General features: G+C 30.7%; 2 protein-coding genes across 3 annotated transcripts in view; one reads left to right on the top strand and one right to left on the bottom strand.

Annotated features, from left to right (window-relative positions):
* LOC111033559 (ecdysone-induced protein 74EF) overlaps window positions 1-17,286 on the bottom strand; it is a 114,568-nt gene that overhangs the window by 75,990 nt on the left and 21,292 nt on the right. Inside the window, exon 2 of the mRNA XM_022314348.1 lies at window positions 1,842-1,926. The gene's annotated coding sequence lies outside the window, so the exon portion shown is untranslated. The remainder of the gene's footprint in view (window positions 1-1,841; window positions 1,927-17,286) is intronic.
* On the top strand, window positions 2,141-7,967 carry LOC111033560 (small nuclear ribonucleoprotein Sm D-like protein). Of its 2 annotated transcripts, none has more exons than XM_022314350.1 (5): window positions 2,141-2,317; window positions 2,418-2,618; window positions 2,681-2,729; window positions 2,785-3,066; window positions 7,738-7,967. In XM_022314350.1, exons 2-5 carry the CDS (start codon window positions 2,442-2,444, stop codon window positions 7,881-7,883), a joined length of 654 nt encoding a protein of 217 aa, XP_022170042.1. In that variant the 5' UTR covers window positions 2,141-2,317; window positions 2,418-2,441; the 3' UTR covers window positions 7,884-7,967. The 2 variants fall into 2 exon arrangements, with proteins under 2 accessions (XP_022170042.1, XP_022170041.1); XM_022314349.1 differs by having other exon boundaries at window positions 2,143-2,317; window positions 2,431-2,618.

The raw sequence follows: 17,286 nt of genomic DNA, 5'->3' as shown, positions 1-17,286 counted from the left end.
ATTAAACCTTACACATTTCCTTTCAAACAAATATTTAATTTTGATTATTCTCTAGTCTATGTCTATACCTCACCACTCAGAGTATATCAGCTAAGTAAATTATTGCTCATTAAGGACTTAATGCGGTTTTAATTAAGTAATATAATGGATAATCTACGTCAATTGACAATAGTAAGGAATTCAAATAAAAGGTTGTTATAGATTTACGGTATAGTTGAATAATTAGTCATTAGGTACTCATTAAATTTGTTATAATATAAATATTAATATTAATATTCTCTAAAATTTTAATTAATTTGATAAAAATACATTAAAGGCTGTAGGTTCTTATAATCACATACTAAATTATTCGTCCTTAGATTTAGAAGAAATAATAATAACCGTTAAGAAATGTAATTATCAAAATAGAAATAATATTTAGATCAATATTTAATAGCTAAACTCATATAGACATCTGTAGTATTAAAATATTGTTTTAATAAGAAAATAAACTACCCTCACGAGCATTTCAATGATTATAGCTGTTCACTTACATTAACAATATATTTATAATATAATATATATATTACTGTAACATAGACTACACACGATACCTATGTCTGTATTATCAGCTTGTTAGTTATTTATATACCTAGTATTGTTGTCATTTATTTTTTATTTTGAAACCGGTATCATGACATTTTCGTACTCGCCTAATACAGCCATTTTTTTATTTTACATACATAAATATTAGTGTTATATACGACAGTAATTTATTACTTGTTACTTTCACGTAATTAAAAAAATACATATATTATCAGTTATCATAGGTACAAGATAATAAGCACCACTTTCGAAAAATAATTGTTTTATCTCCGAAATATTATTTGATAAAAATAATTTACGTATTATAACATTATACTGTTTAAATATGATTTTATCACTTGAAAAATCACTTTATTTTTAATTATCTTAATAAAATAATCTAATATTTGAGCAATAAAAATATCAAACTATTTGTTGAATTTTAACAACCATTCGTCTGATTGATATCATAATTTAATTTTAAATAATAATCACATTGTAATATGTACGAACCATTCGTATCGGTGCTAATTATTTGACACAAATCTTTCATAATTAAATTTCATTGAAATACACCTGGATGTTAGCCAAGAATAGAAAACGCGTAAACCAATCAAACTGCAGGACAATATTGTAATTAGCGTGTATTGCCGTTTGCCAGAAGTCGGACGCAAAATATGTCCCTTTAAAAAATACGATCATAGTAATTGACAGGGTCGGTGTGTTTAAAACGTGTTTTTTAAAAAATATTTGTTTTCTTTCGTAAAACGTTTCAAGGGCAGTTGTATTAAAATATTCTAATATTTATATCTACCCACGTTTAAAACAATTATTTGCAAAACACGAATCATAGACTAATACCTAAATATTTCGCCATAAATAACGATTGTAATATTATGGTTTGTCGGACAATTATTTTTCAAGAACACTAGCGAATTTTCAGATAACAAATATCACTAGAGAATATCAAATTCCAGTACTCAACGAATCGACAAAAAAAGCTCATCAGATGTTTTAATTTAAAATATATAAATTAAAGGTTACTGGTGTGTGTCACGATTATAGATAACTCGACGTTCTATAGTTCTATAGAATCGTGGTACAAGCAAGTACTGGAGTAAGTACCTATCAACACGAATAGTTCCAAGGTACCTATATATTTTCATTTTTCACATATTATTATAAACGGGTTTGGTGAAATTAATTGTTATTTTTTAAAACCCCATTGGTACAGGTACTTATGTAGTACAACATATTAAAAACAAATAGTTTCTCACCTTGTGCGATGCTCTACTTCCGTTGTGGTTCATTGTCTGCTCATGGAGATTCTTTTCCATTTTTCTTTCAAATACATTTTCGAGTCTAAAAAGAGAAAAAAACGTAAATTTTTTTATCACGACAGCGTGCTCTAACGGTCCGCTATTGACGGACATCCGTGTGAGACTGAAGTACCGAATTTGCCGCATAGATCTCGCTCCCGAGTGTCCCGCCAAATACGTCAGTCGTGTTTTTAATTTTTATTTCCTATATCGTTATCATTGTTATCACTTATCAGTTATCACCTATCATCAGTTGGTTGAAAGAATGCGATAGCGATACGGTTGTATTATTGTATAACTATAAAATAAATTATTACAACTAATTTTTATTTTCTTGAAATTGTTTCACGAACGAATTAATTGTAATAATGTTTTTCCGTCAACAGTAAAATGCGATCCGAAATATTCCAAGTCTTATAGTTCCTGTTCAGCTGGTAAGTAAACAGTTTTACATAATCTGAATAGTGACAAGCTCTTTACGGTGTACACACCAATGTTTCTTTGGATAAATGTTAAGAATATTAATCATGTTAGGGCTTGTTCTCAGATTTATATGCAATGTCGTCTAGCACCGATGAAGAATTGGACATGTTGTCTCCCTCTTTCAACCCAATCAAAGCTCTGTATGCAAAAAACGTAAAAGTGCCCAGCACTACTGCTCAACCGCTAGACAACATATCAAAATTTGAACTTGCTCCTTCAGGAGAAGTCATGATCAAACCTGAAAGACCTAGAGTAATTTGAAATTGTATACTTCATAACCAATCAGTATTATTTTTAACACTTCCATTTTACAGACACAAAACGAATATAACATTGAACCAATAAAACGTGATTTAAGTAGTGGTAAGTTCTTGCTAAATGTCAATAATTATAAAATACTGCAGTCAGTTTATTTTAGTGGCCGGTTCATCTCAAGTATCATCAGTTCAACGGATTATTAAACAGAGACGAACTGTATTGGTACGTATGTCAGAAATTGGCAAATCTCGTGGGCCACTATCTCGCATTGCTACGTTTTGCTACTTAAAACAACGTGTTAAAGTATACATACGATCGGCTGTGTCTGTTCGAGGCCACTGTGAAGGGTACATTATTGCTTTTGACAAACACTGGAACTTAGTCATGGATGACGTAGATGAAGTATGGACGAGGAAAAACAAATACAAATCATTAGCTATTGGTAAGGTTATCTTTTGTATACTACCTACCAACATTAAACATTCCAATATTAATACTATAATATCTGCTATACATTATATCGAATATTGAATCTTTTATATCTGAATTTAGTAAATTAATATTCATATTTAATGTGTAACTTCTAATAACATACTAAACATTAATTGTGCCAAATATTATTTCTCAAATTAAATGCATAGTTTAAAATAGGAACATTAAATGCTTAAGAACTAATAAGAGGAGGTTGATGGTAATGTTTTATGAATTAGTAAGGTACAATTTAATGTGCACTTATTTATGTATAAATAGGAGAGTGGTCTAATATCTCTAAAATTAAAATTTTTAAAAGCTACAATAAAATATTTGATCTATATTATTATTGTATAAAAAATCAATTTTTGTTTAGTTCATTATATAAACGTACTAACATTATGAGTTATGACACTCTGCAATTTTACATTTGCTTAAACAATTCCTACAATGTATAAATCAGTAAATTGAAGGTACTGTATATTATAAATGTTATTAATAAATGTTTGTTTACTTATAAGCAGTGTAAAATATGCATTATAAATGTATTAACTTGTCACCTAAATTCAGATCACTGCCCTATTGAGTTGCCAACGAAAAAATATAAAATTACCATTACAGAACTCTACTAGAGTATGATACTATAATGCATTATTTATAATTTATTATGTGTGTACTAGTTGCTTCTATCTACATAGTGCATTTCAATTGAGTCGATTGTTTAACCTTTTGGTTGTTTAATAGAATGGGACTGAAAATAGAATGCTTTTAACATTATCATTAACATTGATGACTTGCACTTGTTCGAATGAATAAGTGAATTAAATTTTTTTAATAGTATTAATATTTAATAATAGTAATTTAGTAGATTATGTTGTTTAAGTAAGATTTATTGGTTCAGACATTTTGTTAAAATATGATCGCTGTTCATGTTCTAAAAAAAAAAACGGTAATGTACGACACCTCATTTTCAATCTGAGTAGGTTGACATAATTACTGCATTTGAAAGATTTAAATTCATCTATATCCTGTGTAATGTACACATTTTTTTTTTCAGTTATTGTATATGTATACAATAAGACGCGTTATTTGTTAACGACATTCAATTGATATTGTATTACAAAAATATTATAAGCATATGGTCAGCAAAACATAATTTGTTGGTTTTATTTTTATCATTGCAATTTCTTCACTCTTTTTATATAACAGCAACATATTTTTTATTTCATATTAGGTATTAGGTATTAAATTTAAAAAATTTTTCTGAAAGTGTGTAAAGAAATTGAATATTGAACCAATGCTGTTAATTATTAATAACTTTTTAATAAATAATTACTCAAGTAAATCTAATTATAATATAATATTGATATTTATTTCACACCTTATGAATGTATAAAAATGATGACTGATGAGAAAGTTAAATAAATTAAATATTTAGTCTTATAGATTAATTAATAAGATTATTTAATTTAAACTAGGTATATAACTACTCAGGAACATATGCTTTTTGTTTATAGTAGATATTTATTGTTATATTAAAATCATTTTTTAAAATAAGTTTTGTTATTAATGTTATTTAATTCTATTACAGCAAAGTATTTAATAAAAATAAATAAATAAAGGGCAACAGTCCGAATTGATTGAATATGCAAAATTGTGTGTAATATAAATTTAGATTTTTTAGTAAAAAAATTATTTTTTTTAAAAATATCTCCTTTTACATTATAGACACACGCTTGCGCATGCAATGGACTCCAGGCTACGGTTATATTTTTCATTTTTAAAATAAATAGTAATGCATAACATTAAAACAAAATTTCTGTTTGAAATGTTTCAACGTCAGCGTGCTAGTGCTGTTCAACTGTTTCTCCACTCTGCGTGGGAAATAAATATGCATTTGTCCGTTGTCAGACGATGGGCGAGGGAGGTATAGGTGTGTACAATTATTGTGCACGTGCATAATATACTTAAAAAATTCAGAAACGTAGACTATGACGGCGAGCGGGGCGATTATAATGTGGGTTTTGTGCGCTATTGAACTTGAAGGTTATAAGTATAAGCTCAGCCCGCGGGGCTGAAACCCGTTCGCAGAACGTCGTTAACATTGACGATATGCAAGCTAGACGACTCTATAATATACGATCGATTCCCGATTGTATCAGCTCAAATATCATATTATTATACGCTTAACCGCACGGTATCTACAAGGTAGCTGCAGCTGATGGTATACGCATATTATATATATGTTTAGTAATATATACTATCATTATTTATTTATTATTAGCACTCTACCGATTTCCGGTAAGATATTCCATATTTGTGTTCACGAAAACTACTCATGAATATTATCTAGGCCAAATACTATGATGATGCAGTGGTACGGGAAGGGGTTTCGAATAAATAGTGATACCAATAATAATAATAATAATGATTGTTGTGACTTACGCGCGCCACGTGCAGTGGCCCTCGCTTCGGCCGTTATATTATATTATTGTTTTGTACCATTATATGAAACGACGTTGAACTATGTTTACTCACAATTATGTACTTATAAATACTACCAAAATATAGGAGGTAGGTTGAATCTGTTGTGTTCTCCGAGGTGGATAATATTAGTTTATATTAATTTTTTTGTACCTAAGGTAGATAATAATAATACTGTTAAACATTATTACTTCGATGACGCAGTTATATAAATAATAGTAATGATAATAAATAATATATAATATCAATTATTATTAATATCAAAATATAAAATGTATCACTTATTGTTACTTTAATACTCAAATACGGTGCAATAGGGAGATGATTTAGATTAGGAGGACCCGCCACTAGTCACAGATTATATGTGTACCTACAACTTGAGGATGTAGATTTTAAATTCCCTTCAAAGCATAAACGTTAAACTGATTGACTGTGGTATAGCGTACACAATATTATTATTTATTATAATCTATAATCGCCGTATATGCTGACTTCAGATTTAAGAATATAACGACTATTACTACTGAGCGGTGACTGCGACGCCGAAAAAATAGCTGGGAATGATTTTTTATATATATATATTGTAGTGATATCGTATTTTATATTACAAATTATTATTATAATATTGGTATTTCAGAAGGCGGTGGCGGTATGTGTCATGTAATTCCGATAATAGCGGCTATATTATATAAAGTTATCTAATTTACGACATACATTTTAATACAAATAATAATTTCATAATATAAATACACAATTTCTCGGCTTATATTTAACATTCGAATTTCACATTTTATTTTTTCACTTAAAACTACATTTTTTATTGTGTATATAATAATGTATGTATATGTTATACTTGATGCTAGGGCTAAGGGTAAAGAGAACAACCCAATCAACCCCTCCATACAGCGTCAACACTTTAAATATAAAATAATAATAAATAATATTATTATCGCAAAACAGTATAACAGTATAACACATAGTACTTGCAAATGTGTGCATCTCCGTAGGCGAGACATCTCTCTTTTGAGAGCTGACAAAGGCAGACAATAATCAAGATCGTTTTTAAATTTCTATTCTTTTGATTTTTTTTAACTCTTTGGAATCGCCTTATAATACCACTTACGAAACTAATGTTGTATGCGTTCCGACTGTTTTTTGTTGTGTTTAAAATTGCTATTGAATATTTGAATCTAATATTTTGGAATGCTACGTCGGCGGTTATATTATTATTGTAATGCGGTGGTGTTTATTTGCAGTGTACACCGCAGTGGAATCGCGAATTAAAACAACTCTACACATACATAATATTATACAGAGTGGCCTATCGAGTTTTCCTGTTTTAAATAAATGAAAAACGTGAAAACACAGTGACCTGCCCTGTATAGTTGTATATACCACCAGTCACCACTATAATATAATAATAATAATAATATACAGTACGCCGTATGCATAAGCCGGGTGTACACATATATTTGGGTTTATTTTTGTGTTGTTTTTATTATTTTTTTGTTGTGTGTGTGTGCAACGCACACGCGATTTCTAGAAATCCTTCGTCGACCTTGACACAGTGCGTAGGTTACGGGCGACGACGACGACGACGTGCGGCGGCGTCGTCGCCTCTCGCGCATTACGTTACATATTATATTAGGTATATTATAATATTTCAAAACCGTTTGCCCGGCCAACGATTTTTTTCGGAACATTTTCACGGGCGAAATGATATTATCATATAGTATTATTATTGTTATTTCGCTTTGGCTCGCAAATGCCTCGCGTTCGTATATTAGTATAAATAGCAAGTTTATTATAATTATTTTTCGCAACGACTTTACCGCGTTGACGGCCGCAATCGTTAACCTTCCGCGGAATACCTTGACAGTGTTGGCTGGACAGTTTTGTTTTAATTACATATTATACGCTGCAGTATATTCGTATCCAGTTTACGCAGTAGTCGACCTTAACGACTGTAGGTGGTTTTTTCCTACCTGTATCTTGTACGCCCGTTTGTTTTTTTTTTTTTGCTCGATAGGTACATGGTGATATTATAGTATATCATTTTAAAACGACAGCGAGAACCTATTGCGCTATAGATTTTATTGTTTTTTTTTCTATTGTATATTGCGTTATATAATAATAATGGTTTTTTCGCCCCGTACAGGTGACGCGAGAAGTTTAGACGATCCAGTGGAGAAACCTTACACAGTCATCAAGAGGATTCGAGGACACCAGGTGTGCCGGAGGCACGTTCCCCGATTTTTGGTGCGTGGAGAGCAGATCGTTTTAGTGGCCAAATGTCTCGTTTGAACGACTAAGTCATATTACTATATTATGATGTTTAATAAATGTATATTTTTGCGTGTACGTACGGTGTTATAACTTTGAGCTTGGAACGAATAAACAAAATAAATCTACCAGGAAACGACAGAGGACTCTTTAGTTAGTGTGCAAACTGCAAAGAGACAATAACAATAAAAAAATCACATGAAATTTAAATGTTATAAGACAATATGTATATTTTAGGAAATGTCACAATTTCTTGTTTAATGGAAATTTTTGAATTTTGTGCATCTTTATTGTATTTGTTGTAATGATGGCGGAGAAAATGCCCCTAGGGCACTCAAAAAATAGTATAAGGTAAACCGCTTTTAATAATAATATTATAAACGGCGTCGTCGTCGGGTCCCCATAATATTATATAGGCGGAAAATTGAATAACGGTACTTTCTCCACTCGCCGCAGAAGAAGAAAATAAACCAGAATGATATGCCCGTCGCCGTCTGTTCCACCTGTTCGCATTCTGCACAGTTGGGATTATTTGTCAGTGAAAGTAAACGCGCAAAGACTTTCACCGGGTTCGGTCTTCTATAACTGGTGTGATATCATATTATTATTAATGTAACGGCATTCACAGTTTTCACACTAAACGGCGTATATACACTATAATATATATACACTCGTCGGGTAACTGGATCGGGGTTTAACTATACATATATAATTGTATGTATGTACTTACTGCCACTTAGTACCTTCATGCGACCGTAGTGAATCGGAGGTATTTGTTTTCCTACTAATTATTCGAAAACAAAATTGTATTATACGTATTCGCGGTGTGATGACTACTAACATCCGCGACTTTAATTATTCCCAAATGTGACGTATTTTTTTTAAAGGATAATTTTTTGCAATAACTCGAAAAACTACTTACGAGAAACTTTTGGTTCCTAGAAAACATAATTCGATTTCGATTTTTACTGTTCTGAACTGCGACGACATGCTGCAGCAGTCCTGTAAGATTAAAGTGAGTGCAGGGGTAGGCACTTGGCCATGGCTAGGTTATGAAGTGGTTTTTACTTTTTTCTAGTAGTAATTTATTAAGTAAGAAGTAGGTTCAAACTTCAGTATATTAAACAAAAATCTTATAGTTGTTTATCTTAAAATCTGAAGCATATCAATCGCTATCATAGTCCACTTTATATCTATATGTTTGAATGTAATAATACGACTAGGTATACGAGTCGTAGTTATGATTAAAGAGTAACTGATAGTAACCATAGCTTAAATAATACAAGTAGTTTATTGTTATCGATTATTATCTAATTCTAATAATGATATAATAATATAAAAATAAAAATCGATAGAACAAATAATATTATTCATAAATCATAATGCATAGGCATACGAGGTACATAACACATCTTTACTAACTAATAAGTAATACCATATTCAAATTACACACGATTCACCGTCAGAAGGCTTTCATGATTTAAATGAGCATATTCTATGTTTAACTTATATATATGATTTTTAATGTAACTTGTAATTTATACAAAACTAACTGGTGTAATAGTACCTAAGGATTTTATACATATTAGATTGTGTATAGACAAAATATTTGGTATTTAAATTTGTATTTACGAAAGTACGATTTAATAAATTAATAATGAGCATCGCGTCACAAGCCGAATATTATTCGGACGATGGTAAATTTAGCTTCCCTCACGGGACCATCCCGAAATCGAGCCTTTATAATACACATTGTTCCACAGTTTATGTTAGTGTATATAATATATAATATAGGTATATTAAAGTGTATGAGTTGAGAGCATGGTGGATAATGGATATTCTAAAGTAAAAGAGGTATATAATATTATAATATTTTTATAACGATGCCGGGGGCCCAATTAAGTTAATTATACAAATGTACAATATAGATTAGAACAATGCCGTATGGTTGTTTTTTTTTAGTAAAATATTCTCTCACGCGCGCGCTCGCGATAAGTGATGATGCCGCGATCCCGACGGGTCCGAAGAGCTTTTTTTTTACTCGGGTCCGTCGGCTGCGCGCGAAAGACGTTTCCCGTTAAAAAGCCGGCCAGATGACCCTTGCGGCCCCCGACTAGACTATTATTGTTATCATCGTCATCATCATTATAATGAATATAATATACAATACGCATTATTGCGTAATCGTGTGTAGGCATACGATCATAATGTATTATATACAGACCGATTGTTTTTGTTGTGCGGATAATTCGAAGTATAAGATTTGGGTGGAAAAATATAAATAGTTTTTTACTCTTGACTTTTGGGAAGTCCAGAAAACAAAATATAAATATAGATATTGTTTTTTTTAAGCCTTATAGAAGTAGGTACTCTTTACGACAACTTAACCAGGAACGTATACAGAGATTTCATATAAATACATTACCTATAAACACTTATAATATTATATACCCTCAATTACCCTGCAAGTAGCACCCTTAAAAAATGAAAGTCTTCTACTACAGTAGAAACCTATATTACAGGGATCACTAAATGGTTGCCCATGGACGGACTTTCTGCCCGCAGACGAAAAATAAATTAAATATTTTTTTTTACGTTGAATTAAATGAGATTTTCATTCAGTTTTTTAATTTTGGTGATTCCTGTAATATTATATATTACATGCATTGCGGGGTATATCAGGCCGCGATGAGTTAACCACCGTCTCGTGGACATAATTATAAGGTAGGCGTGTGGGTCATTTCAAAAAATCTAAAGAATTTATCGTCGTGGTTGCACGTTCAAATGTCCAATTATAATATCTACAATGTACACATTAAACGCTTGTTGTTGCTTGTTATATTATATTATTATTGCGCGTTATTGGTTGGTATTTATTATTTTAATATATTCTCTTTTCGTCCGGAGGACAATCGATTATTCGGGTTAATTGGTCGGCGTCGCTCGTTGGAACATACATAGTACATACCTATTATAATATGTCGCCGAGTGCGGGGAGACCCTGTGGATCTATTCTGTGGCCGCGATTGACCTAAATTCGTGCAGATGTGTGGCAGTGCAGTGTTCTTATGATATTAAATGATTCTGGTTTAGATTTGCTATTGCACAAATTATATAATATATAATATTCGGTATATAATAAACGAATGATTCCCAGAGAAGAATAAAAACGAGATCTCCGCCGCCAGGCAACTTAATCAATTTTATAATAAATCTGAAGGATGATCAGTGATCACGTTGCCTGTTTGCAGCGTCGGCGGATTGGAGTATATATAAGTATATTGTATGTTATTGAAGTGAGTGCACCGCTGTAATTGCAGTGGGCAAAAAAAAAATTCGTCACGTGTTCTATTGCTCGAAAATTGATATTTATAAAAAAAAAAATAGAAAAAGCAAGAAAAACAGTTATAGAAACGCCATAATACCGCCTCCACTTGCAGCATCCCCCGGAATAAAATCCGATGGACAATCGAACAGCTATATTAATTTTTTTTCTCTCCACGAACGCGTCACACTCAAACGAAATCGTAACAAATTTTACCGACTTTCTATATACAACGGTCACACAATAATAACCACATATTATTATTATGCTTTACCTATAACTTTAATTATTGTACTCGCAATTATTGATTGGCAATACATTAGTATATAATAACAATAATATAATTAATATTATACACAAGTTAGGTTCAGATAACTTATCTTCTTTTTTTTAGGTATAAGACCGACGTATATTACGTATATTGTGTAAAATAATTAAAACAACAAATGTTTTTATAGGTACTTACAGTAATATATTAACAATCATTATCCGCGCAGGATAAAGTTCGAGACTACGAAGATTACATATTATATTGTGCCTAAAGTCGAAACATTTAATCGTGAACATTTCCGTTTGAAATCACCGCCGCTGATTTCCGATAATTAGCCTCTTCTAATAACCCTCGACCTCACCCATCTATATGTGCGTTTTTTAAAATGTATTTCGCGCGTTCCCGTAACGGCGTAACATATCGATAATACATCGGTTGATGAAAAACATCCTGGGTGGATAAAGTAACGAGAATAATATTTTATTATTGTGTATAGGTATTATGATTATTAATCAATTGAGCCCCTGCAAGATTTTTCCGTTTCTTTCCTGGGTATAATTTCTTATCCATCATAAATAAATTATCATATACGATCCGATAAAATAAACAAATATTAATGGAATAACATGTATGATAATAATGTTAATAATTAATAACAAGTGACAGCACCATGCAGGGTTCTTTGTGCGATTTCAAACCGCGAATAATATGTATGTGTAAGTTACTGCACCGTTTTTGTTTAAAAAAATCAAACGTATTTCGTTCTCTGATCTTAAATTAACGATATACATATATATTGAGTGGATACTGACATCTCAAAAACAGTCGGTGCGATGCGTTTGATACGTCCACGTAGGTACGCGTTTAATATTATATTATGTTAAATAATGTATAAGCTCTTTGTATACGGAAAGAGATGTAGGTAACGTGTATAGTGTATATCATACACGGATGGATTAAGTTGTATTCCGTATTATACCGGGTGATTCACTAAGCATGCTCATCCCTTTTTTTTCTTCAATAATACAAAATAATTATTTGAACAATTAGTCAAAATCTTTTTATTTAAGACCATATTTCCGAGTTCTTGTATGTACTACTAAAGGAGAATCTCTTGGAGATACAAACTTCTGTTTTATAAAATATAAGAATCCTTCTTTTTTATTCATTTAGTGGTTAATAATTCGGAAATGTTGACCTATTAAAATCAAAATTATGGCTATGGTGATTTCAATATAGTAGTAGATAATATTATTTGTTTAACGTTCATCATTTGGAAAAATGGTCCAAGCATAATAAATACTAAATTCATTTTAATAATTTTTGTAAAATAATTTTTAAGAATTTCCTAGCATAGAAATTTTAAGAACTGAGAAACTACTATTTGAATTTTAAATTAGGGAATAATAACTTACATCAATATTTAAAAAAATATATATCTTCTAAATAATTTACAGTAAAAACGGGGGGGTTTGCATTTGAAAACCAGAAGTTTCTATTGCGAGGTGCCAACCCTTTAGCAATACTAAAATCTCAAGAATTTAAAAGAATGGGTTTTAAGTGTATTTAAAAACTCCAAAAATCAGGGTTTCATTAGTTATTAAAGAGTATAATAGGCCACGTTTGGCGAATCACCCTGTATTTAAAGTACCAATTTCCTACTTATATATAAATTACGATTTTAATCTCCCGTGGTCGTGCCAAAATGCATTTATCACACCTTTTTTTATACATAAAACTATATTACTATAAAAGTAAATTATTAAATGCAGTGTAGACAGCTGCATTGCTTGTGAAAAAAATGTATACTTTCATTATAATATACATCTTGTTTATAGGTACAAATACAAACTAAAGTTGTGTACTAAACTACAAATACATCATCCTATTTTCCTCGACTGCAGTTTGGCAATAACAAATCGTCAAAGTTCATTAGTATCCCGACCTACTTATCATAATATTATTAATTATTTTATATTTCAAGCAAAAATTGAAATTCTCCCAACTTGTATGACACCTGTGGGTGTCAAATTCCTGCTACAAGAATGGGATAAGACAATCAAAATATTGTTTTTTGTTATACATCATCTGTAAAACATGGGTTTTCTTCAAATGTCGTGAAATGTTTTATCTTTGCGGGATTGATATTAAAAACCGTATGCCTTCAATTATAATGTACATTTTGTAAATTTTGTATAGAAAAAACTTAGCAAGATGTTTCTTTCAACTTAATGACCTATAATGTATGCACTTGTACAGCAGAATACATGAAAATGATTACATATAATTTATGACTCAACGCTGTGTGGTCGCAGTGGCGTAGCTTTCATAATAATAATAAATAATAATTAATATAATTACCTAACATTACACACAGATGGATTGAAGGTACATTTATATTATAAATATGTTACATTCTGGTACACATCAATGTAGGAAATCAGATTCACATTTAAAGATAAAACCATTTACTTGATATCATTTTTATATAAAGCACGGTATTATAAATTATTATATTGTTATTGCTTTTTATAGTATGATAATTATTGTAATACAACTAACAACAAACCCAAACTAAACGTAAAATGTTTCATACTTGCAAAACAAAACAGAAAGTACCCCTATAATTATTTACATACGGCACGTCATCTGTTATACTCGTAACAACACTTTACCTTAACACGCTCACCCATATTATGTAGGTGTATATCAATTTGACGTAAATAATGATTTTTAAGGTTATAATTTTTTTCAAACGGCTTCAATCTCCAACCACTGTATAATATTTAATGTACAATTTGGAAGTGAAAAACTTTTCTGGGAAATTCGATTTATAAATAACAAATACTAAACCCGCAACTTTATTTAGAAACATTTAAAGTACAGAAAAACATCTGCGGGTAAATTGGATACTAAATTACTACTCTGTTCCATGTTTGACTTAACTTTAAATTTTCGTAGGTAAATAATTAACTATTGGATCGATAGTCAATAGGGATTTAGATTTCCGAAATTCCAAGAAAAATATTCTGCTCAGGAATATATTAAATTAAAAATAATATGTAGGTCAAGGCTTAAAAAAAATGTTAAAATATCTATTTGTGCGTTAAATATCGGAAAATGATATGATATAGTACTAAAGATACGATTAAAAATACAAATATTAGGTAATAATATGTTATTATGTTGTTATTAGGTGTGAGTGAAAAGGTTTCGCATTCAAATGTCCATCGTCACCTAGTGGTTAAACAAAAAAAGTTTTTCCATCGATTGAATGGGTGACATGTATGCGAGTACCTACGTAAGTACATCATAGAAGTCCAATACTATATTACATGGTAAATTACGTAAAATAAAGCCTACACAGGTTCATATTATACTCTACAGTGACGAAGAGACGGCGAAGTGAGCCGGAGTAATAATATATTATAAAGTCGTTAAAAGACCTTAACACTGCGCAACGTACGGTGTATTGGGTAGCCGCGACGGAGACAGCTGACTACTATGTGGAGCTATGGCCTATAGTCTATACAGAAATAATATAATATCATCAAGTGGGTGCAACGGCGGCATCGACGGCGGCGGTCGCAACACGAAAGCCTTTGACCGAGGTCGTCGGAATCGGTATACCACATATATATATATATTATTATTATTATTATTTTAAAACGCTCACGCGTATCCATGGCGACCGCGGCGCGAGTATAATATGTGAAATCCAGCCGTCGCGATTCGAGAGCGCGCGTTTTGCCGTCGCAGCCTGTTTTCAGATGTATTATAATTTGTTAGTAAAATATGTAACTACTTATGATATTTGATTAGTAAATATTATTTACCGTCGAGCTTTCATCTATATTATATATAGGTAAGTTATTATTGTATACAGCTCGTCGATCTATTATGTTACTCAGATGTGCCTATTTCCCCTGCGGCGAGGGCCGAAGAATAGAGTTTCATATTTGATTTGAGGGCAGGGATGGGGAAATGGCCCTAGATCAATCTAGCGAATAAAATGAAACGAAGCTTTTTTAAGGTACAATATTTAGAAAAACATATTATAGGGTAAAGTGTCCCTCTCATAACCAATATAATAATTACACCACTGAAAAGTCGAGTAAGTACCTGTTATTATGACTATGCAAGTTATATTAATATACTTATCGATACAGAATATTAATCGTATCATTATAATATTATAGTATATTTTAATTTATTTATACTACTTAGTACTTATTATATTGATTATTATACAACTATGAGTATTTAGTGCTTGCTTTTACTACTTAGTTCAAAGACGTACCTATACAATAATAGCGAAGAGGCGGAGTGTCAAGGGATACCGGACGAGTTTTTTTTTGAACTATGCATATAAAATAATAGGCACTTAGCTCGGGTAGTCAAGTACCCATACAATTCTAATTATTTAATAGAAGTAAATATTCAAAACAATCGTGACTTGTTTTGATGTAATATTTTAGAAATAGCGCACACCCTTCAACACTAAAACCGTACCCAACTATAAAAATATAGTGTACAATATTTATTATTTGAAGTGTTAAAGTGCACAATTTTATTGAGCTCCATTGTATCAAAAATATTGAGTACCTATTGAATATATTTGTCAGATAATCTGATAGTTGTTCAGAACGCAATGAAAATTTGAATTAGACTGTTGCACAGTATGTAAATATACAATCTTTTCTTTACCTCGAAATTGAAAATACGTCCTGTCGTCGTATCCCACAAAATAAACGAGGGCAAAGAAATATATATATTTTTTAAATGTTAAAGATTTAATAACTTTTAGATATTTTCTTCTTTATTACATATATATATATAGACGCGATTGCTGCTATATGTAGGTACTTATATAGGTACTTATTATTATTTCACTCTTATATACCTATAACGACCATCGCGAAGAGTAAGTGTATGACGACTTGGCTTATGTAATGATACAGTATTATAATCATAACTTAAGCATAATATTATTGTTTTATATTAATTGTACCTATCTATGCATATTATTATGACGTCCTATGTTTTATATTTATAGTTTTGGTTATGTTAGGTTAGTGTATTTCGTATTGTTTGTGCGTGGCATTGAAATATTTTCAGTTCTAGTAAATATAAAATAATGCGTAAATGGTAAATAGTTTGAAATAATACGATAGGTATGTGAAATATTATTAATGTAACCATCCAGAATAATATTGCTGGGACTACGATGATTATGTATATTGATATCAATGTGAGGCTCGAATTAATTATTAAATGAATTGTTGATATTGAACGAAAAATCATGACAATTTTCTATTCCCGATTGAAAAAAATGATTTCAAGTATAAGTACCTATATTATAATTCGTTGATACCCGGAGAAAGAAAACGGATTATTGTTATCCATTACATACATGTCCGTTACTCGTTAGACTGTCAAACTCATTTTTTGTAACCATCAGATAGTCTGATAGAATTAGTTCCCTTAAACCCGATATTTCTCATCAAACAAATGAATACATCTATATCAATATAATATTTCATCAGTACCTACGTTATTTTTGAACAGTTGTAAAATATATTAATAAATGTAACTGATGGTAATTCTGCAAATTCTAACATTTCAATACTAGAACAACTATAATAACTTTAGATAATATTAAAATGTACCTCAGTACCTCACATAATTTCAGGTTTCGGAATCATAGAAACGAAAGCGTTTTTGTACATCTCGCACATGTAAAAAATCGAACTAATGCTAGTTTATACCCCATAATTCAATTTTGGTCGGCATATATAAACTTGTATTATAAAACGATAAACATTTTC

Source organism: Myzus persicae, unplaced genomic scaffold (genome assembly GCF_001856785.1).
Source record: "Myzus persicae strain clone G006 unplaced genomic scaffold, MPER_G0061.0, whole genome shotgun sequence".
Taxonomy (NCBI): domain Eukaryota; kingdom Metazoa; phylum Arthropoda; class Insecta; order Hemiptera; family Aphididae; genus Myzus; species Myzus persicae.
This window is presented reverse-complemented; position numbering and strand designations above follow the sequence as displayed.